This window comes from Saimiri boliviensis, chromosome 6 (genome assembly GCF_048565385.1).
Source record: "Saimiri boliviensis isolate mSaiBol1 chromosome 6, mSaiBol1.pri, whole genome shotgun sequence".
NCBI classification, from domain to species: Eukaryota; Metazoa; Chordata; class Mammalia; order Primates; family Cebidae; genus Saimiri; species Saimiri boliviensis.
Genome location: NC_133454.1, coordinates 37809121 through 37835890, shown reverse-complemented (window position 1 = coordinate 37835890; position 26770 = coordinate 37809121). Strand labels below are relative to the sequence as shown.

General features: G+C 35.8%; 1 protein-coding gene across 7 annotated transcripts in view; it reads right to left on the bottom strand.

The window, feature by feature from the left end:
- CEP126 (centrosomal protein 126) overlaps positions 1 to 26770 on the bottom strand; it is a 90914-nt gene that overhangs the window by 42760 nt on the left and 21384 nt on the right. For 5 of the 7 annotated variants that reach the window (XR_012518015.1, XM_003923780.4, XM_074400470.1 and 2 more), the window contains exons 3-6: positions 21815 to 21960; positions 17450 to 17561; positions 7568 to 7766; positions 1138 to 3292 (exon numbers count right to left, since the gene is read on the bottom strand). Coding sequence is in view for 6 of the 7 variants with exons in the window: in XM_003923780.4 (XP_003923829.2) it covers positions 1138 to 3292; positions 7568 to 7766; positions 17450 to 17561; positions 21815 to 21960 (2612 nt within the window). In the remaining variant the exon portion in view is untranslated. Of the gene's footprint in view, positions 1 to 1137; positions 3293 to 7567; positions 7767 to 8960; positions 9642 to 17449; positions 17562 to 21814; positions 21961 to 26770 lie in introns of those variants that run through there. The other 2 variants (XM_074400473.1, XM_074400474.1) reach the window with 2 other exon arrangements.

Here is a 26770-nt window from a genome sequence, read left to right as displayed (position 1 = left end):
ATTATGCAGCCATCAAAAACGATGAGTTCGTGTCCTTTGTAGGGACATGGATGAACCTGGAAACCATCATTCTCAGCAAACTGACACAGGAGCAGAAAATCAAACACCACATGTTCTCACTCATAGGCGGGTGTTGATCAATGAGAACACATGGACACAGGGAGGGGAGCACTACACACTGGGGTCTGTTGAGGGGAAATGGGGAGGGACATTGGTGGCTGGGGAGTTGGGGAGAGATAGCATGGGGAGAAATGCCAGATATAGGTAAAGGGGAGGAAGGCAGCAAATCACACTGCCACGTGTGTACTTATGCAACAATCTTGCATGTTCTTCACATGTACCCCAAAACCTAAAATGCAATAAAAAAATAAAAAAGAGAAATAAACAGGAAACATCATGGAAAAAAATGGAGGCTGGAAGAAGTTTCTAATTTCAGCTGAGCACAGTTTGGGTCATTCTCTTAAAAGTTTCAGCTACTAATGTCACAATTTTGTTTTGTTTTGTTTTGTTTTGTTTGAGATGGAGTCTGGCTCTGTTGCCCAGGCTGGAGTGCAGTGGTGCGCCATCTCAGCTCACTGCAACCTCTGTCTCCTGGGCTCCAGGTTCAAGTGATTCTTCTGCCTCAGCCTCCCACACAGCTGGGATTACAGGCATGTGCCACCATGCCCAGCGAATTTTTGTATTTTTGTAGAGACAGGGTTTTGCCATGTTGGCCAGGCTGGTCTTCAACTCCTGACTTCAAGTAAATCTGCCTGCCTTGGCCTCCCAAAGCGCTGGGATTATAGCCAAGAGCCACCGTCAGTGACATGATCTTGGCTCACTGCAACCTCTGCCTCCAGGTTCAAGGGATTCTTCTGCCTCAGCCTCCCGAGTAGCTGGAACTATAGGCACGCACCACCATGCCGGGCTAACTTTTGTATTAGTAAAGATGGGATTTCACTGTTGGTCAGACTGGTCTTAAACTCCTGGCCACAAAGTGATCCGCCTGCCTGAGCTTGGCCTGGAGGTAAGTTATTTCTATAAAGCTATTGTTTAATATTTGGGTAGTATGTATGCTATACCTAAATAGAAAAAATTTTACATGAATTTAACAAAGGTGTACATTTTATCTATAAAAAGATACAAATTTATTCTTACCTGCAGCCCTCTTATTTTGATGCAGGATATTATGCCCTCTTTTCCATAAGGGAACAGATTCTTCTTCAGTAGTTCTAAGAGTCACAGACTGATAACTTTCTTCACAAACAGGACTTCTTTGGGTGCAATATAATGTTCCATCTTGCTGGGCAACTGCTCGAGTGCCATTTGAATGATTTATTTTTGCAAAAGTTTGGCACTCTGAAGAACAATATGACGGCAATGATGGTATCACAGTGACTAGGTCAGAATAAGCATTTGAGAGTGGAGAACTACTTTCTTGATTCCACTGGTTCAAATTGTGTTCTGTTGGAAGCACATGTTTTAAATTAAAACAGTTATGTGTCATAATGTTTTGAGGATTTTCAGGTGTTACTGATTGACACTGAGACACTTGTGTATTTTCACCATTTCTAATATTTGATGTAGATTGAGGAGAAGGATGAGGTATAATTAATTTTCCCTGAGGCTGTTTAAATATGTTGACTTTGCTTGCAGATTGTGGTTGAATGACAGTGCCTTTTCTGTTTGTACATATAAAGCCTGATTGAACTTTTGCAGATGCAGATCCTGTTTTTCTAATTATTTTTGCTACACCTCTTTGTGGCTTACCTTGCTGAGTTTTAGAATCATTATTATGTACAAAGATTTTACTTTCCTCTTTTTTTGAGGCTGGCCAGGCATGTTTAGCAAAGTTATAACCTGAAGGTATAAAACAGTTCAAAGGCACATGGTCTGCTCCAGATCCTTCTAGAGTCATAACATTTTCAGAGACAGAATCCTCCCTGGACTTCTTTCTATCAGCAGAATTTACAGCACAAGCAGAAACACTAATTACGTTGCTTCCAGCACCACTTTCAATGTGGAATTGTTGAGAATGCTGCTGAGTTATTCCTGTTTTATTCTTCAGTGAATGATTGTCTTCAGCACTGTTTTCTATATGAGCAGTTTCATCAAACCACCTCAATTTTTTAATAGTCTTTGGAATTTCTGGACCTTTTTCCTTTTCCTTTGTTAATTCAATACTATCTCTGATAGCTGCTGCTTTTTGATTTCCAAACTTAAAGCTCTGATTTATAATTAATGCCTTAAGATAACCATGTTCATATTTAGATTCTTTCTTTAAAATACTTTTAAGAAATCTCACACCATTTCTCTCATGGATGTTGCATTTCATTTTCTTTTGTTGGCCAACTAAGTCATATTTAGAAGTTACATTCGACAAGGATGATGTTTCAGCTAATTTTTGTTTTTCATCTTTTGAATCGGGATTGTGAGGTATATAGGCATCTTGAAAACTGTCTGAAAATAAAGGCAACTCTCCCTTATGACAATTAAAATATTTTATGTTTTCTTCTTTACCATCTTTCAATTCATCTAGCTTATCAGAACACTGCACTGCATCAATTTCTTTTATGTGTATACTGTTCTTTGCTAAAGGTCTAGCTGACTGTGTATTAGATGGCAAAATGAAAGGTGTTGCCAGTGGTACACATGAAGTAGGAATTGAAGTAGTTCCATTTTCTTGATTTAATTCAGAATATTTCTCTTGATCTGGAAATGTAGCCACTTCCTGGGTTAGAGAATCCAAAGTGCTTCGGTATTTGCTAAATTTAAATGTTGGGCTCTCAGTAACTAATGGCCTCTCCCTTTTGAATGCTCCAGACATGGTATCAGTTGTCCTCAGAGTGCTAGTTTCAGAGGTCTTTTCACTTTTTTTATCTAGTACAAATATGGGTGGGGTAGATACAAAGGTTATTGAATTATTAGCGGTATTTGTGGCTCTTTCCACTGTTCCATTCAAAGGAGATGGATTTTTTTCTTTACTATTAAAACATTCCCATGAAGGTAGAACATTAGATTTATTTAAAATATCTGAGAAAGGTGTGACATTCTGAGTATTTGAAGCATCTAAATTTGTAAGCCAATTATTTATATGTTGAGCTTTAGAGAATGCCAGTTTATCTTCATCAAAGCAGCTTAGATTAGTTGATTGAGGATCTGCTGATTTGAGGGAAATGATATTCCGCTGGATGGATGTAGAATGTTCCTTATTAAGTGTTAAATATATTTCTTCATGTTCTGTAGCCTCAAGACTGTCTATACTTGAGAGGGTTTCAGAATTGGTTATCTGATTAACTTCATCACAAAATTTCTGAAAAACAAAAAACACCCCAACATTGTTTTATAGTTTATAAACTTTTTTTTTTTGAGACAGAGTTTTGCTCTTGTTACCCGGGCTGGAGTGCAATGGCGTGATCTCGGCTCACCGCAACGTCCGCCTCCTGGTTTCAGGCAATTCTCCTGCCTCAGCCTCCTGAGTAGCTGGGATTACAGGCACCTGCCACCATGCCCAGCTAATTTTTTTTTTTTTTTTTTTTTTTTTTGTATTTTTAGTAGAGAGACGGGGTTTCACCATGTTGACCAGGATGGTCTCGATCTCTTGACCTCGTGATCCACCTGCCTCGGCCTCCCAAAGTGTTGGGATTACAGGCATGAGCTACTGTGCCCAGCAGTTTATAAACTTTTAAATGCCAGTATCAATGATTCAACATACCATTGTTACTGAGCCCAATTCTCCTTGCATATAGAGGAAAATGACTATAAATATTGTAGGTATATAAGTAATTCTTATCCCTGCATCAATCCTCAAGGTAAAAAATAGGGAGGTAACAAAGACTTATAATAAAGTATGCTTGCTTTGACTTCAGCTTCTAAAGTAATACCCACTTATTCTAGCCACAGTTATAACTTATAAAATAATTTTGTTATTGCCATTCCATTTAGAATATGAGGTTTCTTGAAAGCTTAGTAACAGCAAGTGAAATTCTGAAAAAAAAATTATTTATAAATTGTATTTTTTCCTGAAACATTCACAGAGCCTAAAAGCTCTGTGATTCTAAAGTGAGCTTCCTGTTAGTAGGAACTACATCTTTTTATAAAACTCAATTCTGTGAACTGTAGTAAGGTTTTTAATTCTAGCTACATACTGAAATTACATAAAGAACTATGTAAAATTACATAAAGAACTATGGGTCCTGCTGATTTAATACTTGGATAAGGTCCATATATTGTTATTATTTAAATTCCCTAGGTAATTCTCATATGGGGTTTAGGCTCAAAATGTATTGACTTTAATGACTCCTTTTTGGAGGTTTAGCATAGTAGTAGCTTCCATAAATTCCAGACATTTTCATCACTATTTCACAAAAAATTACATGAAATTTATCAGTCTTTAATAAAATTTCAAAATTACTTCAAAGTATGGTAAATGTTTGAAAATATTTCTATTTTCTCATACATATCTAGAATGTATTAATCTATATCACATACATAGAGATTTTTTGAAGACATTAAATTGTATATATAGTCAAAATGCTGAATGGAAAGAAAATTGATATCCCTTAAGATTTATCATACATTTTAGATTTATCTAAAATATGTAAATTTATAAACAGTACATTATTTTTCTAGCTCAGAAAGTAAATCAATAAATAAAGGAAATAAATTACAGAATAAAAAAATATTTTAATTTATACAGCTAATCCTTATTGATTTAGTATTACGGAATACATTTTGAAAATTATTCATGAGAGTTTTATATTTTTAGCATTTAGCCCCTATTTATCACATCCTTTGGCACTCTTCTTAAAGTGATACTCACTCAACCCAAACAGGGGAACAAAATAAAGCACAGCTACTTCGATGCCTATTCTTGGAACTAAGTTATTTTAACTGATAATGATGATGAAATTAGGCCTGGAAGGCATCCTTTGAGGTTCTGTCTAGTCAGACACAGAAATTTCGGTTAGAAGATCCTTGTAGATATAAGTATGTATGATATCCATGACTCTAAGATTTCTGTTTGCATAAGTCTGTGATTGCTTCCTCTCCCAAAACACCTCAAAAGAAGTTTGGCAACTTTTGATTTCATAAACAATACTTTTCTTCAGAAATTTTTCCACTAAATAATGAAACATTATGATCAACTTCAAGTTTTGCTTGTGTAAGTTATATTAGCGGTCCATCTTCTGTTTATTGCCCTGCATGTAACACATCTTTTTTCCCTCTGGCTTTAACCTGATTTTTATGTGCCTTTCTGTGGTATGTGTATGTGCATACACTTATCCTTCTTGGAGTTTGTTGAACTTCTTGAGACTGTAGATTTATAATTTTCACCAAATTTGAAACATTTCCAGACATGGTTTCTTTAAATATATCTTCTCTCACTTTGTAAAATTTTATTTAAATTTTAATTAAATGTGTTGGCTGGAACAGTGGCTCATGCCTGTAATCCCAGCTCTTTGGGAGGCCGAGGTGGGCAGATTGCAAGGTCAGGGGATTGAGACCATCCTGGGTAACACAGTGAAAGCCTGTCTCTACTTTAAAATACAAAAAAATTAGCTGGGTGTGATGGCATTTGCCTGTAGTCCCAGCTCAGGAGGCTGAGGCAGGAGAATCACTTCACCCCAGGAGGTGGAGGTTTCAGTGAGCCAAGATTGCACTACTGCACTCCAGCATGGGTGACAGAGCGAGACTCTATCTCAAAAAAAAAAAAAAAAAAAAAAAAAAAAGAAGTGTTGATGGCTTTATAATATTCTCACAGGTCACTAACAACTGCTCATTTTTTTCCCAGCCTTTTTCTCCCAAAGCTTCAGCTTGGGTAATTTCTTTTTTCTTTCTTTCTTTCTTTTTTTTTCTTGAGACAGAGTTTTACTCTTGTTGCCCAGGCTGGAGTGCAATGGTGTGATCTTGGCTCACTGCAACCTCTGCCTCCCGGGTTCAGGTGATTCTCTTGCCTCAGCCTCCTGAGTAGCTAGGACTACAGGCATGTGCCACCATGCCCAGCTAATTTTGTATTTTTAGTAGACACAGGGTTTCTTCATGTTGGTCAGGCTGGTCTTGAACTCCTGACCAAAAGTGATCCATCTGCCTCAACCTCCCAAAGTGCTGGAATTACAGGCATGAGCCACTGCATCCAGCCAGCTTGGATAATTTCTATTGCTATGTTTTCAAGTCCACTAATCTTTTGTTCTGCAATGACTGCAAAGTTAAGCCCATCCAGTAAATTTTTCATTTCTGATATTATAATTTTCAGATCTAGAAGGTCTGTTTATTTTTTAAACTGTCTTTCTTACGTACATTTTAACTTTAATTCCTTGAAAATATTTATAAAAATACTTTAAAATTCCTTGTTGGTTAATTACATCATTTCTGTTATTTCTGTCTGCTACTGACTACTTTTTTCCTGGTTACGGTCATATTTTCCTGATTCTTCATATGTCTAGTAAGTTTTGATTGAATGCTGCAACTGTGAGCATTATGTTATTGAATGTATGGATTTCATAGTCTTCTTTATGAAAGTGTTGGCTGGAAGCGGTAGCTCACGCCTATAATCCCAGCACTTCAGGAGGCTGAGGTGGGCAGATCATGAGGTCAAGAGATTGAGACCATCCTGGCCAACATGGTGAAACCTCATCTCTTCTAAAAATACAAAAATTAGTTGGGCATGGTTGTGCATGCCTACAGTCCCAGCTGCTTGGAAGGGTGAGGCAGAATTGCTTAAACCCAGGAGGCAGAGGTTGCAGTAAGCCGAGATCGCACTACTGCACTCCAGCCTGGCAACAGAGCGAGACTCATGTCTCAAAAAAAAAGTGTTAAGTTTTTTTGTTTAATGGGTAGCTAGGTTACTAGTAGATCTTTTTAAGGCTTATTCAGGCAATATACCTAGGTAGAAAGCCTAGGTGATCATAAGGCTTACATCATTTCTTTCCCCTTTTCAAGATCATATCCTGTACTACCTCTGTCCCACGTCTAAAAGCAGTTGTTTTATATATTTTTATTCATAATTATAGTTGTTTATGGCAGGAAGGCACATCATCATAGCTGGCAGGAATCTTCTGTTTTGCTTTTTTAGCCTTACCATGGTTGATTAATTATTGGATGAATCAGGCCAATGTTATGAATTTAATCTTGATATTGGTTTATTAAAAATCTCATAAATGTGTATAATTATTAATGGAAAATAAAGTTCATGGATGGACATGTAGGAGTATCAGTTGAAATCTATATTCACTTGTAGAAAAAACTGTTAACAAAGTATATGCCCTAATAGACTCGAAATATCATTTCTAGTGAATTCTGCCATATTTCCATTAAGAAACTAATATCTACATGTATTATAATTTTCTGGTTGCTTTTTATAATACAGCCTCTAACAATAATACATTACATTGTACTTTCAAAGGTAAGGAAAAAACTAAAAAATTATTCTGTAGTTTCTATGATGAATTTGTGCTGATTCAACCACATTCTCTTTCATGGCCTATTCTCAGCTTGTAACATATTTCTTTAGTGGAGAACACTACAAAAGTGGAGCAGAATTAGTACTAGGAATTAAAATATTAATAACATCTTTATAGTTTCATACTTGCAAACTGCTTAGATGCTGATCTTCTAGGAGTTTCTGAGTTTCCTCCAGTTTAAGCTGGAACACATTTTTGTTAGTAGCCAAAGTTGCCTTCATATTTTCATTCATTTCTTTATCACAATTGGTTTTTGACAGGAGTTGTTTCTGATGCTTGTAATCATTTTCTGATAAAGCTGAAGGCAAGGCAGAATCTATAGCTCTGTCAAACAGACATAAAAAAGTGCTTACTACATTTAAATAAAGTTACCTTCTTTTTATATGTATATACATGACACATTTGTGTAATATGTGTGTTTGTCCAGATAACCACATATAAGGATATTGGAGAAATATAGACATGTTAGAATGAGAAATTAAGGCAATCAACAGAATAAAAATAGTTGTGAGACTAAAGTGCCAATAAAGAACACCTTCATATAGGAATGACTAGTAATTCATGGTTTTGATTATTATAACCTATCCCTCTCTCATCTGGGATAAGAGTAGAAGTAATTCCTGTGTAGAGTTAGCCCTCAGTTCTTTAAGAGCATTCTTATATGGATAATAATATGCTGCATTACCATTCTTTCTGAGATGACATAATGGATAGTAAGTTAGGAAAAAATCTATACCCCTATTAGTGTTGGCTGAAGATTCAAGCAGATAGAAAATATAAAAACTGCCTGTCAGGGTCAACAGGAATTTTCACCCTATTTATCTGGCTTTGGGAACCTGGATATTCCTCAATGGAGGCCATGTATTCACTTATTTTCAGTTGTTTCAGGATGGTTTTTATGCCACAGAAGTTTACCTTTCATATAGAGTCTACCTTTACTGTGCTAAAGGGCCACCTAAACATTTTCAGTGCATGACCTCATCTTCTATTAGAATTTCTTATCTTCTGCAAACCTACAGCATGTTACATTTCAGTATATATACAAAATGAAAGCAAAGAACTAAAGAGAATTTTTGGGGGAGAATAGAATGGGGATGACACTGTTATATAGCTGAATGCTGCTGCACTGGGTCTGGCAGTGTGAATCCCAAGAGCATTTATTCCTAATTCAATTATATTATTTCCACTTCGATGAGGATAAAAATGTTTTGGAAGTTGACAATGGCCACATGTGACATATACCTATTAACTATCTCCAATATCCATATATATCTTTATTTGGACAGACTGGAGTAGTCAAGGTCAATGATTACTAGATTCTTAACTATCCCTATGTGATCACCCATTAATGAGGGAGAGCAAGAATGTATGTGATACAAGTTCCTGAACACTGAGGATATGTTTCTGTCTCTTCCTTTTATATTTTTCTACTCTTACATAATCCTTCCCCCTCAGTCACCCTTCCCAAACAAAATATTGCTATATCTACAAAATATCTAGTAAACTCAATTTATTTACCTTTAAAGTTGTTGTCTCTCAACTTTTTTCTTCTCTATTCCTTTCTTCTCTACTCCACTTTCTTCTCTTCTCTTCTCTACTTTCTTCCCCCAGTGAGGAGGATTGAAGGGGTGGATAGGAATAAAAGGAGATGGGGAGGTAGAAACAGAGGGAGAGTGAAGAATAGGGGGAAAGGAAGAGGAAATCATGAAGAAGTAACAGGAGAAACTGGAGAGGGAAAAGCTAAATAAGTTGGAGGCAAACATGGGGAGGAAGATGAATGCAAAGGAGAGGAAAAAAGAAGGATAGATGAAGGAGGTAAGGATGGAGAAGTAGAAGAGGAAGTCAAAGAAGAGGAAAGAATGGATGAGGAAGAAGAAAACGGTATACAGGCTGAAGAAGAGGATGTGGAAGTAGAAGGAGATGAAGGCAAAGAAGAAGATGGAGAATGACAAGGAGGTACAAGGGAGAGAACTGAGGCTGGTGGATGATCTACAAAGGCCTGGGGCTGATCTGACAATGCTGTGGCTTGTGGAACAGCTTGCTGGACTGACTGAAAAGGATCCACGTTAGCAGGATGTGTAGGCAACGGAGTGACATAAGAAAGAGTGGGGACTGGTTGATAAGGGGGATGACTGGATAAACAGGAAGGCTTCAAAACAGGGAGAGGTTCCAAAGGGGTTGTGGAAACAACCAGTGGAGCTGGAAGGGAACGATGAACAAGGGCAGGCATTAGAGTGGCTGTGGTAGAAGGCTGTGCTGGAAGGAAATGTTTGGGTCTGAAAGTTTTGTAAAATAACTTGTTCTGTGAGTCAGGGTCAGGAATGATTGGAGAACTCTGGGGTGGGTGGGGTAGATGGCCAGGTGGGCCAGAAGGAATTGGTGCTGGCAGATGAGCTAAACTGCTAGAAATGTTGGAAGTAGCTGGGGTTGGAGGATGAGGACGATATTTAATTGGGTAAGACAGTAATGGGGCTGGTGCAAAGGTCTTTGGAAGAGTAGAGGGGACAGATGGATGGATAGGCAGTGTATGGGGCTGGCGGGTAGGAGAAACAGTTGGGTAGCTAGGAAGAATTTGGGAGCGGTGGGACCACAATGGGACCCGCGAAGGAGACAGCTGATCAGGTAAATAGGGGTCAGATGTGGAGATGGCTGGACAGGTAGGAATGGATCTGCACAGGTGGAAAAGCATTTGGATAGGCAGGTAGAGAGACAGCCTTATTAAGATTTTATTTTTGGTTTATTGTGCTGTCTCTAGGCTTTTAATTCATGTTATTTTTTTGTCCATAGGGTCCATGCATGATTTTCCTTTGATCAACCAGTGTCCTCTCATATGGACTGAAAAATGTACATAGCTTAATCAAGTTTGCCGTTTCTTATTCCTGGCTCTTGGAGTATTTTCACTTCTCAGAAACTTTTTACTCATACAGATACATGAACATAGGCTGGAAAATCTGGGTTAAAGCATGAGTTCAAAGGGGAAATAGAGGTCAGTAGATAACTACTCAGCTCTGGCCAGATTTCTCAGTGTAGCACGTGGTTCAGGATCAACTGCCTCACCACAAATACATGGATATTGGAGATAGATATCTAACAGTATCATTTTATTAAAGTTTAACCATTTAATATGGGAGATAATGTATCTCCTTTTACCTTACACCTTCCAGAATGGTCAAGCATATTAGCTTTATGATAAGGATTTGGTGGTGACAGAAGACTAATTATTACTTATATTTTTAATTTTAGTCACTTATTAATATTCTTATACCTCACTGATATAAGAATATAGAAGCTGAAGCAGCTTCTATGTTCATGAGAACATATTCTCTAATTTTTTGAGGGCCTTAAGCATTAAATGCCCTGCACTTTATCATATATATTTTTTCTCTTTGAGATTATTACATTGCCAACATTTTATTTTTATCTACCAATAACATTTTCCACATTAGAATAATCTTACTGATATACCTCTGCTTCTTTGTAAGTCCCTTATTTCTTGGCATTACTTTATGTCTTAGCACATTTAGGTTTATATTCCACTGAAAATGTATTCTTAATGTGATGGTAGCTTATCAGTGTTTTCAGCTTTATTATATTTTCAATAAATAAAAATATGTCCATTAACCTAACACCTGATTCTTAATATTCAAATATTTCATATTTGTATAGAATTTCATAGTTTACAAAGCACTTTCATATACATTACTTAATATTGTTGGTTATCTGTGGAGAAAAGTCCAACATTTTAATAAGTTAATAATCGTGCTCTCACTATACATTGTATATACTTGTTGTTTTCCAAAACATAAAATTTAGGTGATATATATAAACATACACATACATAGATACAGATATCATGAAGTCACAGTCAAAATAGTATACTAAAATGACATGAAAACTAACTAGGTATTCTAATGAGGAATGAAGATCATTTCTCATAAAACAAAGATGATGTGTTATTTAATGATTCTAGCATAGACTTGCTGTAACATATCTACATGTTTATTATAAGGAAAGCAAAGTTGTTCTGACAGTTTAACTCTTCTAAGACTTCAAGCAACTGTACACTGGTGAACAAGAAAAACAATGTCTACGCTTTTCTTCACTGTACAAGAGTTTTTTTACAGTTGAAAATATCCAATTAACATAAAGTATAACAACTGATAGAAAAAAATAACCTGAAAGTAAAGAAGCCCTGTATAAAAAATGTACATTACTTCTATATTAACTGGTTTAGAATTTTTTAAATTAGTCTAAATAAATCCTGGGACTCCCTCTAATTGTTTGTCATCTGTTTTCAGATAAGCTTTTCTATAAAGTACTCTAAAATTATACTGCTACATATAATGTGGTAGTAAATTATATTACTACCACAACTTCCATTTGGCTCTTAAACTGTTATCTGGTTTCTACCTCTACCCCTTCAATGTACTGCTTTGCTTGCGGCTAAGTGACCTAATAATTGCAAAAATAGGTACTTCTTGACTACTATCTTTCTTGATTTTCATTCCCTTGGTTTCCATATCATCACATTTCCTGTTTATTTTCTTACTTCTATGGTTGTTCCTTCTCAGGTTCTTTCTTGAGCTCCTCTTTCTTTGCCTGTTCTTTATATGTTGACATTTTTGAGTTATATGATTTTCTTTTTTTCTTATCTATACCCATACTTTCTTTGTAATCTTACTTATACTGCCGATGTGATCTTATTTATATTAGTTTGTGAGTAAAGGGTTAATAAAATCTTCTCCTTCCCTATGAACCAATTCAACTTTGAGTTAACTTTATAAATCTATTTTTCTGGATAATTATTAGGATTTAAGCTGTGTAACAAGGTACACCGATTATCGTAAAAATGGCCCTTCATTGGTAAACCACATCTGAACTGAGAGGACTGCAAATAAACCATAGATACCTGCTAGAAAGCTATAGTTTTGAGTCTGCCTAAGTATGATAATTCTTATTATTGGATATGTCTCTTCCATGGAAGCTAATCATATGGAGCGATTACAAAAAACATTTGTTCCTCTTTAGAACAAGGGGCCTCTTAACCAGAGTACATAGATGCCCACCCACTGTGATAATGTAAGCATTATGAGCCTTAATGCTGAGCTGTCACTTGTAGAGGGTAGAAACATAGCAAAGACTAGCCCCTCAACTGCTTTGTGGCTTTCTATAAGAATTCGTCCTAATGAAGAATGTTACCTAGTTGGCATGCAGTGTTTTCTGTTCTCTAATTGAAGCCAAACAGCCTACTGCAGTTAAGGGAGTTTGATTGTTCAGCTGAATCTAAGACTACCACTGGTGGATACTGCCATGGCTTTAACATTATTCACTCATTGATGACTGTCATATCTATATTCATGACCCAGATTTCTAACTATAAGAAATTGGCTCTTGAATATCTTTTTTTTATTGCATTTTAGATTTTGGGGTACATGTGAAGAACATGCACGATTGCTGCATAGGTACACACGTGGCAGTGTGATTTGCTGCCTTCTTCCCCTTAACCTATATCTGGCATTTCTCCCCATGCTCTCTCTCCCCAACTCCCCACCCCACGCTGTCCCTCCCCTATTTCCCCCTAACAGACCCGAGTGTGTAGTGCTCCCCTCCCTGTATCCATGTGTTCTCATTGTTCAACACCCGCCTATGAGTGAGAACATGTGGTGTTTGATTTTCTGCTCTTGTGTCAGTTTCTTGAATATCTCTTAAGTGTCTCAAACTTACAATATATAATTCTCCTTCCAGTTACTCCCTCCCCTATATCTGTTTATTCTTCTTTCATATTCATCAGTTTTTTTTTTTTTTTTTTCCTGCGGGAAGAACACTTAACATGAGTTCTGCCCTCTTAACCTCACGGTCTTTATTTTGATAAATGGTTTTATCACTTATTCACAGACCAAATCTAATCTCTGTAGTCATCTTTGACTCTTCCAAGCATTTCAGGTCTTAAACAGTTACCAAAGCATATTGATTCTAACTTCTAAATAGCTCTCAAGAAGTCATCATTTTCATCAACTAAAGTGCCATTTTACCTGATTTTTCTACTTTTAGTGTTCCCCTATTCTTTTCCATTTTGGCAATATTGTCAACATATAAATATTGTGTATTTGCTTCAAATCGTGCAGTAATTGTTTTTAAAACAAAATCCTTAACAAGGCTCTTCATGATTTAATTCATGGCTTCCTTTCCAACCTAACTGCTCACAACTGTCTTCTCACTGTAACATAAGCCAAATTGAGCTACTTGTAGCTCCCTTAATACAACATGCCTTTTATGATTCTATGCCTTTTCATATGCTAGTATTCCTTCTGGGTTCAAGTTTCTTCCCAGTGTTCGTCTCAGATGAAAATCCTCCTCATCTATCCAACTTTAGGTCATTTTTATATTTTGATAAGTGTGCATTTATGTCAGTGGTATTTTTCCATTCAAAGTATTTATTGAATACCTCCAACATGATAGCACTGAATTAAGCACTATAAGCATATGTAAGACTGAGACACTGTCCTTCAGAATATTACAATCTGGCTGGGGTACAAAAGTATGCATGAAAATTAAGCAACAATATATACAATCGTAACTTGCAAATCTATTTCAATAGCCCTGGCCTCTTACCTCATCTTTGGCTAAATTGTTTTTACACATTACTACATGGTTATTTATCCCCTCAATTCAGAAGGTTCAAAGGGAATTTTAAAAAGTTAATCACATTCCCTTAATCACTAAGACCCAAAATTTCAGCTGTTTTTGATTTTTTTGCTTTTTTCCATTTCCTTTATCCTATCATATACCAAACTCATCTATTCCTTTCATAAAATATCTTTTCTTTCTGCTTCTATTCTGTCTATTCTCTAATTTTTCTTCCTCTTCCTCCTCTTCTTCCTCATCTTCTTTTCTTCTTCCTTTTCCTTCTCCTTTTTCTTTTGAGACAGGATTTCACTCCATTACCCAGGCTGGAGTACAGTAGTGTGATCATAGCTCACTGCGGCTCCAACTCCTGGGATCAAGTGATCCTTCTATGTCATCTCCTTGAGTAGCTAGAACTACAGGTGTGTGCCAGCATGTCCCGCTGATTTTTACATTTTGTGTGTGTGTAGAGATGGAGTCTTGCTATATTGTCCAGGTTGGTCTTGAACTCCTGGCCTCAATCAATTCTCCTTCCTCAGCCTGAAATTACAGGTGCGAGCCACTATGCCCAGACTATACTTTAGTTCTTAGATCAACATCCTTAAACTCCTATTTCTTTATGCTACTTCTTTGCAATGTGAAAGCATATTATCTTCATTCTTTCATTTCTCTCATCCTCTCACCACTCAAAACCTTTTATTATCAGATCCATCCTTTCTTCACCATACAAAATAATACTGTTCTGGTTTAAGTAGTAAGGATCTATCCCTTTTTCTAGATCATCCCCTGTCCCATCAACAATACATCCTATAGTCCTGCCTCTCTGAATAAGTTTTGTTTCCTCAGTGGTCTATGCCTTTCACAACACTGTAACCCTGCACATGTGTAAACCCAACACATGCTTCTCTGATAAATCTTACTCATTCTTTAAGACTACTTTCTACCTTCAATGTTGCACTTTTTTATTACTTTGCTAATATTTCTGTAATAATCCCCATTATACAGTATTACATGTGTATTACATTGTAAAGACCAACAAACAGTATTATAACGTAATTTCAAACCCTTGCTAGGCAGAGGACCATATCTCATTCATATGTGTAACCCATGCTAATTAATGTCTAACACAGAATTAGTACTTACAATTTTATCCTACTATACCTTTCTAGACTGCAATTCTGTTGCTCATCACTTTAATATTCATATTTGAAATATCACAAGATCTCTCTTAAGGGAAAAGCCATCAATTGGCTGTACATCTCTATTGGCTATTGTCCTATCACTCTTTTACTTTCACAATCAAACTAAATCTTTTTGCTTTTCATTTTTCAACTTATCGCAATTTATTTTCTGCCCCCACCACTCCACTGAAATTGGTCTGCCAAAAGTTGCCAGTAACTTTTTTGTTGTGAAATACAGTGGACACATTGCTTCTATGCTGGATATTCTCTCTTTGCCCCTCCAGATTCATTTGCCACATTTCTCAACTTGACTCTTCTCCAAGAGACTGAATGATCCCTTGCTCTTTGATTTATGGCTGAGTTTGGTCAGTGGAAGGTACCAGAAAGAGAAAGCAGGGTGACAGAAGAAAGAGGTTTTTGATACTTATTCCTCTGACTTCCTCCCTGCTGGGCTTGGTTTAGCAGTGGCTTACATTTCTTTCTCTCCCTAGGACCACAGGACCTGTCCAGGCTCCCTCTTCTACAGTATAGCTCTTTTCAGTTTAGGTTTGTATTGGTAATACTGACTTTGTGTCAGTTCTGGGGGTGCTTTACTATCCTTTGCTGGTTTTGTAGTCCCTTAAGCTCTCAGTCACCTCATTTAAGTGTGCTTTCTGTTTCCTGCCAGGATCCTGACCAATAGACATTATGTATCTGATTCTTGAGAAGCCATTTCATCTCTGCAAACTATTTTTTTCCCATGAAAATTTATCCTTCCCTAGTTTCCATGATACTGATCTCTCCTAGTCCTATATGAGCCATTGTAGCCATTCTGTTTGCAAGCTTCTCTTCTTTTTCCACTTCCTTAAATGTTGCTGTTCTTCAGTGCTCATCACACACATATTCTCCATGGTTCACCATATCCATTACCTTGGCTTCAAATATATTTAGCCTAAATCTTTCTCTTGAGTTCTAGACTATATAATTTCCACATTTATTGGAATATCCCCAGCTTTCAATCCATTATCCACAATTGTTCACAATGGATTGGAATAATATGTTTAAAAAGGAAATTTCATCTTATCACTTATTTGCCTAAAATTATCACTGACTCCTCTTAAACACTCAAAATAAAGTTTATATTTCTTGGCATACAGATGCATTTACCTCTAAAATCTTGTCTCTAGCAAAGCCATCTGTATTTTTCATTCTATTATCTACACATACTCTTACTCGTAGAGTATATCATGCCTTTGATTGCCCTTGGCTTTTGCGCATGCCCACCTCTCTGTCTAAATTGCCATCCACTCACTTGTTCCAATTAACTACTGTTTTCTTCAAAGCTTTGCTGAAGAATTCTGTTCCATGAGGTCTTTCCTAATTAGGATTGAGAGGATACATTTACTTGTTCCTAGTCCTAATCAAGGGAACTATTGACCACAGATACTCTAAAAACAGAGTAACATTATGCACAGGTAAAATATTAACATAATAGATGCACTTGTATAAATGAATTTTAAATATTATTGTAATTACTCATTTGGTATTGTTCTATATTTCTGAAGCACTATTTCACTTATCTTTTAGATTATACCCTAGGGATTATATTTTACAATAATACATACTTCTCCATATCTTTTTACAATTCCTGATTTACTTCTATGCATATAGTAATGTCAACAAATGTTTGGAATAAATAAATGAAAGATACAGGACGTCTGAGAGTACCCAGTGGTTGATTGGTCCATCTTATTACTTCTAGATGATTCACTTATGCCATCCTGTAGAAGAACCAGGAGACTCTGTAGTCTTTTCAAGACATCCAGGAAAGATTTTCAGTGAGGAAAAACCCATTTCTACCATAAAGTTACCGTTTTTACCTAAATATATTACAATTCAACATAATTTTCTCTTTTCAGTAAAGATATCAATATTATAAATATCAGTGTCAATATTTAAAGAGTTTTGATGGTGTGTGCCACAAAAAATTATGTAACATACATAGTATTTTGTAATACCAAAGACTTCAGGACCACAAATTGGAATTCTGACCATTCTTGGAGCAATTTACATTCTATTGTACCTCAATTTAATCTGTGAAAATAAAAGAATAAACTTTAAAACAGAGGTGAGGAGTAACTGATGAAAAGGCTGATAAGCACAGCAACTAGATGGTTATACAATTATTGTAATAATTATGTACAATAATCATAAATTACTTACCTCCAGTGTACTGTTGTTCTATGGGAAAAGGGAAGGTTTGTTTCTGATTTTAAGTTGGATTCCTGAATTTGTGTGAGGGCCTCTTCTAATGGAGGAACTGGTTTTCGGAGAACTGAACAGATAATAAAGATCAAATAGTACAGAATCGCTTTATCTTCAATGGTCTCTTTATATATTATTTAATTGGTCAATGATAAAATATTACTTTAAAACTTTTATAAAAAGAAAATATTTTCAGAATAGTGTAAATACTTTAAATTTTGACATCCAATTTCCAAAAGAGAATGTGTTACCTCAAAGTTTTCATCATCAATTTTAAGAATATTTACCAGGAAAAAAGAGACTTTGAGAAATGTACAGGCTATTCATCCTGGCATGCAAACTCCCCTATATTTGATCTCCTAGTCCCACAAATTTCTGACACAATTTATAAATATTCCTATGAAGAAAAGGGGAACAACAAAAACAACAACTAACATTTACTGAGCACTAACAGTTACAGGCCTTATTTTTTAATTTTTTAATTTTTTAATTTTTTTTGAGACAGAGTTTCACTCTTGTTACCCAGGCTGGAGTGCAATGGTGTGATCTTGGCTCACCGCAACCGCCGCCTCCTGGGTTCAGGCAATTCTCCTGCCTCAGCCTCCTGAGTAGCTGGGATTACAGGCACGCACCACCACGCCCAGCTAATTTTTTGTATTTTTAGTAGAGACGGGGTTTCACTATGTTGACCAGGATGATCTTGATCTCTTGACCTTGTGATCCATCCGCCTCGGCCTCCCAAAGTGCTGGGATTACAGGCGTGAGCCACCACGCCCGGCCACAGGCCTTATTTTTAAGCACTTAATACACATAAACTATTTTAACCCTCACTATGGCCTATGAGGTATGTTTGAATTTTACAACTGAGGAAACAAAGTCATAAAGAAGGCAAGTAATTTGCTCAAGGTCATATATTATTATGGACACTCATCCATATATTGTCCTGCACAACCTTTAATATAACCCTATGTCCTATATATATCCACTTTCTCAAAGCCTTCCACTGTGCACTTTGGTACTCAACATACTCTATTTTCCCCTACTTCTCTCTAAATATTGTCTTCTCCTTCTTGTTCAAATTGAAACATAGCTGTCTTTTAAGGACATTAATTCTCCTACAGCCCTCTCAAATGGAGACATTATTTTCCTCCCATCATATACTATAAATATACTATACTATCTATACATGGTATCTACAGTATATAATATACTATGAATAACTCAAGGCCTAGGGTGACTTTCTGGCTTTAGCTGTTCATGGGTACTTCGAAACTATTTTCCTCTTTTCTCCTTTAAAACACTAACATGTCATAAGACTTTTCCATTATTACAATATTTCTAATTTACTTAAAATGTTTAAGCAAAAACATTATGTTTTTATGTAAGGGTTAGTTCAAATGTGAACTCTAGAGACAATATACTTCCTAATCAACTGGTGATTACATGAAGAAGAATGCAAAGCTATGGGATAGTCTGCTGATACTTGCATCATAAAGGATGCGTCTATCAAAGTAATCAATTAATTTAAAAAGTATTTATTGAATGTTTAAAATAAGGTTTTCTGCTAATTTATAGAGGCACTGTTCTCTTTCCTTCTCCCCTCTTTTCCACCACTTTTTTTTTTTTTTTTAAGATGGAGTCTCGCTCTGTCGCTCAGGCTGGAGTGCAGTGGTGTGGCCTCAACTCACTTTGACCTTCACCTCCTGGGTTTTTAAGCGATTCTCCTGCCTCAGCCTCCCAAGTAGTTGGGATTACAGTCACCACCATCATGCCTGGCTAACTTTTTTATTTTTAGTAGAGACAGCGTTTCATCATGTTGGCCAGTCTGGTCTCGAACTCCTAATCTCAAGTTGTCCAGACACCTTGGCCACTCAAAGTGCTGGGATTACAGACATGAGCCACCATGCCCAGCCTCTTTCACCACTCTCAATCAAGTTAGTAAATAAATCCTATTGATTTTATCTATTTGTTTTTTTGAGACAAGGTCTGTTTTTGTTGCTCAGGCTGGAGTGCAGTGGTGTGATCTCGGCTCACTGCAACCTCTGCCTCCTGGGCTCAAGTGATCCTACCACTTCAGCCTCCACAGTAGCTGAGACTACAGGCATGTACCACCATGCTTGACTAATTTTGTATTGTTTGTAGAGATGGGGTTTCATCATGTTGCCCAGGCTGGTCTTGAAGTCCTGAGCTCTTAAGCCATCTGCCTGCCTTGACCTCCCAAAGTGCTGGGATTACAGGCATAAGCCAGTGCAGCTGGCCATGATTATATTTCTTGAATATAGTATCTCTGGCTAGGCATAGTAGCTGAAGCCTGTAATCCCAGTAGTTTGGGAGGCCAAGGTGGGCACATTACATGAGGTCAGGAGTTTGAGATCAGCCTGGCCAGCATGGTGAAACCCCATCTCTACCAAAAATACAAAAGGTAGCTGGGCATGGTGGTGGGTGCCTGTAATCCCAGCTACTTGGGAGGCTGAGGCAGGAGAATTGCTTGAACCCAGGATGTGGAGGTTGCAGTGGGCCAAGATTGCATTATTGCATTCCAGCCTGGGTGAGAAAAGTGAGACTCTATCTCAAAAAAAAAAAAAAAAAAAGAAAGAATAAATATAGTATCTCTTATCTCTACATTCAATGGACTGCTTTAATTTAGGAGCTTAACATCTCTTACCATAATTACTTAATAATTTCCTACTAGTCTACTAACTTTAGTAAGTGTCTACTTCAGTCTATAGTCCATCTTGTAACTATAATTATCTTTCTAACAAATCTAACTATAGCAGAGCCCTCTAGTTCCCTCCCTAATATTCATTTTCCCTTTTTTACTTGGTAACAGACCCTATATAATTAGGCTTAGCAATATACTCACATTAAAAAAAATGATTTTTCAGACTTTCTTGCAAATAAAGTTGCCAAGTGGAGATCTCAGAAGTGCACCCATTTTTTCCTGTTCTTTCTTACTGCCTAGAACACTGGTATAATGGTTGAGCTCTAGCAGCTACCATATGACCATGACAGTGAGGGTATAAACCGTACACTAAAGACTGTTGAGCCAAGTGACAGATGATCCTTCTGTCTCTCAGCTTAGTATAATCATCAAACCAGCTCTGGTTTTCTCCTCAAAACCAGGAGAAAAATAAACTCCTATCACACACATTTAAGCTAATGTTGTTTTGTGCAGTTTCACTAGTTGCCCTTATTAACAGTCCTATTTATTACTAACACAGCAATGGCTTGCTTTCTTGTTAAAAAATACTGTAAGTGGACTGGATTTTGCATAAGGATGAAATTTCTAGCATGACATATAAAGCTCTTTGAGAACTGGCTACCTCTTATTTTTTCTAGCTTCACATCCATTTTTCTTCTCCCCAACCATCCTATGCTTCAGATACACTGAAATACATAATTTATTTGTACAAGCTGTTCCTGTTGCCTGGGATGTCCTTTTATTTTTCTGTCTGCTTCGCAATATGCTCATTTGTTAAGATCTGACTTAAGTCGTTTTTCCAAGAATGATGTCCTTGATGTCCTGACATAGGTTTAGTGTTCTTTCCTCTATGCTCTCATGGCACTTTACATACTCTGCTACCATAGCAATTATCATTACATTATTGACATTGTTTATACTACTCTCATCTCCAAAACAGGTTGTGAAATCTTGAATGGTAGAATGAAATTAGATTTATCTATATCTCAGCTTAGCCTAAGGCTAAGTACAACACAGTATACCATATGTTTGCTGAATACATAAAGGATCTGTTTGTCACTTTTCTTTATGAAGCTCTGACATATTGTTGTTAATTGTCTTACTATTTAAAGTATAAAAATGTAGATATAATACAAAAGAACCAACCATAATCATACTTAAATTCTTAACTCGTTCCAGGTCGTTATATTGTTGGATTATATTACTCTATAGACTTTCTTTTTGTTCTGCCAGTGTCTCAAATATGAATTTGAACCAAACTGTTAAAAAATGCTAGAATAAATGTGACACTAATTTTCTGAACTCAAAAGTCAAATTTTCTTTGTACTAAGCTACTTACTAAGTCAATTTTAAAAAGACAAAACATTGTAACCAGCTGGAAGTCAAATCAAACTTGTGAGTTTCAGAATTAAACCTAAAACAGCCAACAAAATATTCTCCAAATTAAACCTAAATCAAATGACTATTTTTCATTTGGTTAAAGTGCTTTTACTCAAAAGTCATATTGGTCTTTTTAGTTTGTTTCCACTTCATTTATTCATTTATCATTTTATTGTATACTCAAGTCAAATGAGATTAAAACTTTAATTTTTGTTCTCATATTATTCTAGAAATTAAGGCACCTGCTTTCCTCCGCTGTGAAAGAGGAATATGGGCACGCTGGAATTTTTCAGTAACTTCTTCAAACTTCTGTCTTCTTTGTTGAAGTATCTGTTCTCTAATTTGGTGTTCTTTTTCTTCTTGTTCTTTTCGTTTCTCCTCAAAAGCTCTATATTTAAGACAAAGTAGGTAACAGAAATAGGTAGTAAGTTTAGGAAATAGTTTCAAAATGATGCATTTTTATATAATAATGTTTTCATATTTCAAAATTTTACTTAAAAACAAATTTAAATTTTTTTTAAACAGGCAGTTGGCAAAGACTTACTTCTTTGTAAATGGCAATTTCAGAACTTCATCCAAGTCTCTTGCAACAAAGAGAAGATTCTCCTATGTAGCCCCTTCTGATTTCTGGCAGGTCTGCATACCTATTCTCACCTCACAAACTGTGCTGTGGAAAAAGCCTTTTCGAAAAAAAACTATGCCATTTTCCGTACTGGTGAAAGAAGTAGCTTTGAAAATTATGAGGCATTCAAGAAAATATTGTATATTTTTATTTGTCTTTTGGATCACAAGTTTAAAATTGTGTCATATTAAGTTGGAACTGTGCTAAAAATTCAGAAAATTTACATAAAAATGTGGATTTCCAGTTTGGAAGATCTGGCGAATTTGGGCTCTCAATCACACACAGCTCCAAACACCTGCCCCTAATCCCTGCCATTCTTATTTTTCTTAAATTTCTTATTTATTTCTGATTGCCCTCTGACACTTGAATTTATGTTCTCTAAACTGTACTGTTTAAAAAATCAATTTTGTCCTTGAAAGACTGTGTGTGTTTGTGTGTGTGTGTGTGTGTGTGTGTGTGTGTGTGTGTGGTGTATGTGTTTGTGTGTGTGCATGTGTATGCATGTATGATTCAATAATTATTTGCTAGAAAATGAGAAAAATGAAAAGGGAAGCCTACAAATCACTGGTAGAGAAACTTCCAAAAGGACCTCCTTAGAATGCATGGGGTTAGGAGATGGTTGGTAAAAACTCTTTTAGAATTTTTAGTGCCATAGGTTACTGTTAACCATCTTTCTAAAGACCTCTCCTGGCTAGAATATATTCTACTCTGAATAGCTCAGATTAAGGGAACTATATATACTTCCAGGTGATAGAGGACTATAGATCTCCAAGTCATTCAACACGTGAGATAAGTAGAACATAGTGATGTAGTGCCAGAGATGGGGGAGATTTTTTAGTTCCCAAAACAATCTCCTTCAAGAATTTCCCCAGGTCATGATAAGAAATTGCTTTTACCATTTGATTGAACATAATATTAGAAGTTGTAGCTGGAGTAAGTAGGCAAGAAAAAAAAAAGGCATCTGGACTGGAAAGGAAAAAGTAAAATTAACTCTAGTCACAGATGACATAATCTTATATTTAGAAAACCCCAAAGATTCCACAAAAACCAGTACTAATAAATGAATTCAGCAAAGTTGCAGGATACAAAATCAGCACATATAAACCAGTTGCATTTCTATATATGAATAATGAACAATCCAGAAAGGAAATGAAAACATTTCAATTTACAATAGTACAAAAATGCTTAGGAATAAACTTAACTAAGAAGGTAAAAGGCTTATATACCCAAAACTGTAAAACATCACTATATTTATACTGTAATTGTGTAAAAGACACAAATAAATGTAAAGACATACCATGTTCATGAATTAAAATATTGTTAAGATGTCTACACTACTCAAAGCTATCTTCAGATTCTATTTAATCCCTTCAAAATCCCAATGACATTTTTTTTTCTTTGCAGAAATAGAAAAATCCATTCTAAAATTTATATGAAATGTCAAGGAACACTGAATAGGCTAAATAATATTAAAAAAAAAAAACAAAATGGAATGTTTCACCCTTCCTTATTTCAAAGCTTACTACAAATTTATGGTAATCAAAGCAGTATAGTACTGGCATAAAGATGGCCACACTGATTAATGGAAGAGATTACAGAGCCTGGAAATAAACCCTCTTATATATGGTCAAATGATTTTCCACAAGGATGCCAAAACCCTCTAATGAGAAAAGGACAATCTTTATAGAAAATAGTGTTGGATACCCAGATACTACAAAACAACGAAGTTGGACTCTTACCTAACAGCACATATAAAAATTACCCCATTTGCTTCTATATAACAAACCACCTTACAATGTGAATCAAATATCCAAATATATGTGAATCAAATATCCAAATATATGTGAATCAAAATGTGAATCAAATATCCAAATATAAGACTAAAACAAAACTCAGAACATAGGAAAAGCTTCGTGACATTGGGTTTGACAATAATTCCTTGATATGACACTAAAAGCACAAACAAAAGGAAAAATAGAGAAGCTGAACTTCATCAAAATTAAATACTTTTGTGGATCCAAGGACACTATCAACAGAGTGAAAAGGCCACACAGAAAATAAGAGAAAATATTTCCAAATCATATATCTAATAAGGATTGATAAAAAGAACTCCAACAAGTCAACAACAACAAAACAACCTGATTTAAAAACATGGGAAAAAGGCTTGAATAGAAATTTCTCTAAAGATAGATACACAAATGCAAACAAACACATGAAAAGATGCTCAATATCATTAATCATTAATGATGTTAAATTGCATTAAGAAAATGCTAGTTAAAACCACAATGAAATGCCACACCACACCCATTAGAATGACTATTTAAAAAAACAAAACAAAACAAAAAATAAGAACTGTTGGTAAGGATGTAGAGAAACTGAAACTTTTATGCATTGCTGGTAGAAATGTAACATGGTGTAGCAGCTGTGGAAACTGGTATGCTAGTTCTTCAAAAAAGTAAACACAGAATTACCATATGATAAAAGAATTTCACTTTAGGGACTATATCCCAAAGGACTGAAAACAGGGGTTCAAACAGATATTTGTATACCCATTTTTATAGTTAACATTATTCATAATAGCCTAAAGGTAGAAGCAACCCAAGTGTCCATAAATGGATGAATGGATAAACAAAATGTGGCATATACATACAATGGAATATTTTTCAGTCTTAGGAAGGAAATTCTGGCACGTGCTACACCTAAATGAACCTTGGAAATACTCTGCTAAGTGAAATAAGCCAGTCACAAAAGGACAAATGTTGTATGATTTCATTTTAAACGAGGTACCTACAGTATTCAAATTCATAGAGAAGAAAGCAGAATGAGGGTTACCAATTCAAGCTGGTGGGGAGGGTAGCATGGGGAGTTAGTGCTTAATGGGTACAGAATTTCAGTTGGGCAAGATAAAGTTCTGGAGATGGATAATGATATTGGTTGTACAACAATGTGAATGTACTTAATGTAGTCTTTGAAGACAGAGAAAACAAAAGGGATTAAATAGAGTCACAATAGAGTATTCTATTTTCTGTTAGGAGGAAGAAATCACAGCTTGCTTAGCAGAAGCTGGTAAAGTCAACTCAAAAAGTTCCAAATTCTACATTCATATGCTCTTGAGATTAAGCTCATGTGTCAAGCAGATAGTATGAGTGCACTCCTCTGGTAGCCATAGTCAGTCTCCAAACATAATGTCCAGTGAAGCATGATCATGTAGTTCCCTCCCCTTTAATCATTCTGGCCCTGTGACTTTCTTATTACCAGCAGAATGTTTTGGTAGTGATACTGCATGACTTCCCAGCCCAGAAGTTTTGCAGCTTCCAACCTGGTCTTCTGGAATGCTCACTCCAGGAAAAGCCAGACCCCATAGAAGAATTTCAGTGATTTTGAAAGCACTGTACTGAAGAAGCCCAAGCTAGCTAACAGGAGAGACAGGATGGAGAAAGATAATTGGCTTGGTTCCAACTGTTCTAGCCTTCTCAGCCCAAGCACAAGACATGTGACTGAAGAAACCATCTTGGATGTCCAAGGAAGTAGAATCTTCAGGTAACACCAACCACAGCACAAATCTGAATGCAATAGCATGAGACTTCCAAGAAAGTCCAGCTCAACCATTCAACACAGATTTTTAATAAATTATTTTAAGCTACTACATTTTAAGGTGGTTTGTTATATAGAAGCAAATGACCAGAAGAGTAACTTTAAGTCAGTATTTTAAAAACCAGTTAACATTTATTTGGTAGACATGGGGAAAAATATTTATTAACAAAAATTGTTTACTTTCTTCTTCATGTTATTTAAAATGGATTACATCCATTTATTATATATATGCTTTTCTGAAGAATAAAACTTTTTCTGATCTTAGAAATTAGTGTCTTGACATTAAAATATTTCTAGTAAACAGTACTATGCCATGCATTTTTCAGTTTCAGAGTATCAGTGCACTACAACTGCCAACTTAGGCAACTGTCGCTGATAGTGCAGCATGTAACTGCATAAAACAACTTATACCTATGAATTTTTTAAAACAGAGATGTCTGTTCCAGGATTTTAAAAAATACAAAAAATAAATTTGTTTTCCCATGGAATTCTAAGTTTAACCTTACCATTGGATTTACCTCACTAAATTGTAATTATTTACTTTTCTGAATTGCTTATCAGATGCTAAGTATCATAAGTTCAGTATCTGTGTCAGCACATAGCATAGGGCTTGAAACATGGCAGCATGCAATAGCATTGTCAAATGAAAGAATTAATTGCATTTTAACTGTCTGTCTTCCCCATCATACTCTCTAAGTTCACTGAGTGCAAGAGACTGAAATTTTAATTTCTGGAATTCCTGTTCCTAACACAATGCTTTACACCTGGATGCTTAATAAATAATTGCTTAATAAATGTTTGACCATATTTCAACTTCAAATATAATCAGAGCACTTTTAAAAGCAGTTATCTATTATTTTTATCTAATAATATATCTGTTAAGGACATAAAAGTAAATAAAACAGATATGGTTCATCCAGTTATTTATTATCTAGTAAGGCAAGCTAAGAAAATCAAGTAAACAAAGAATTACTGATTGTTA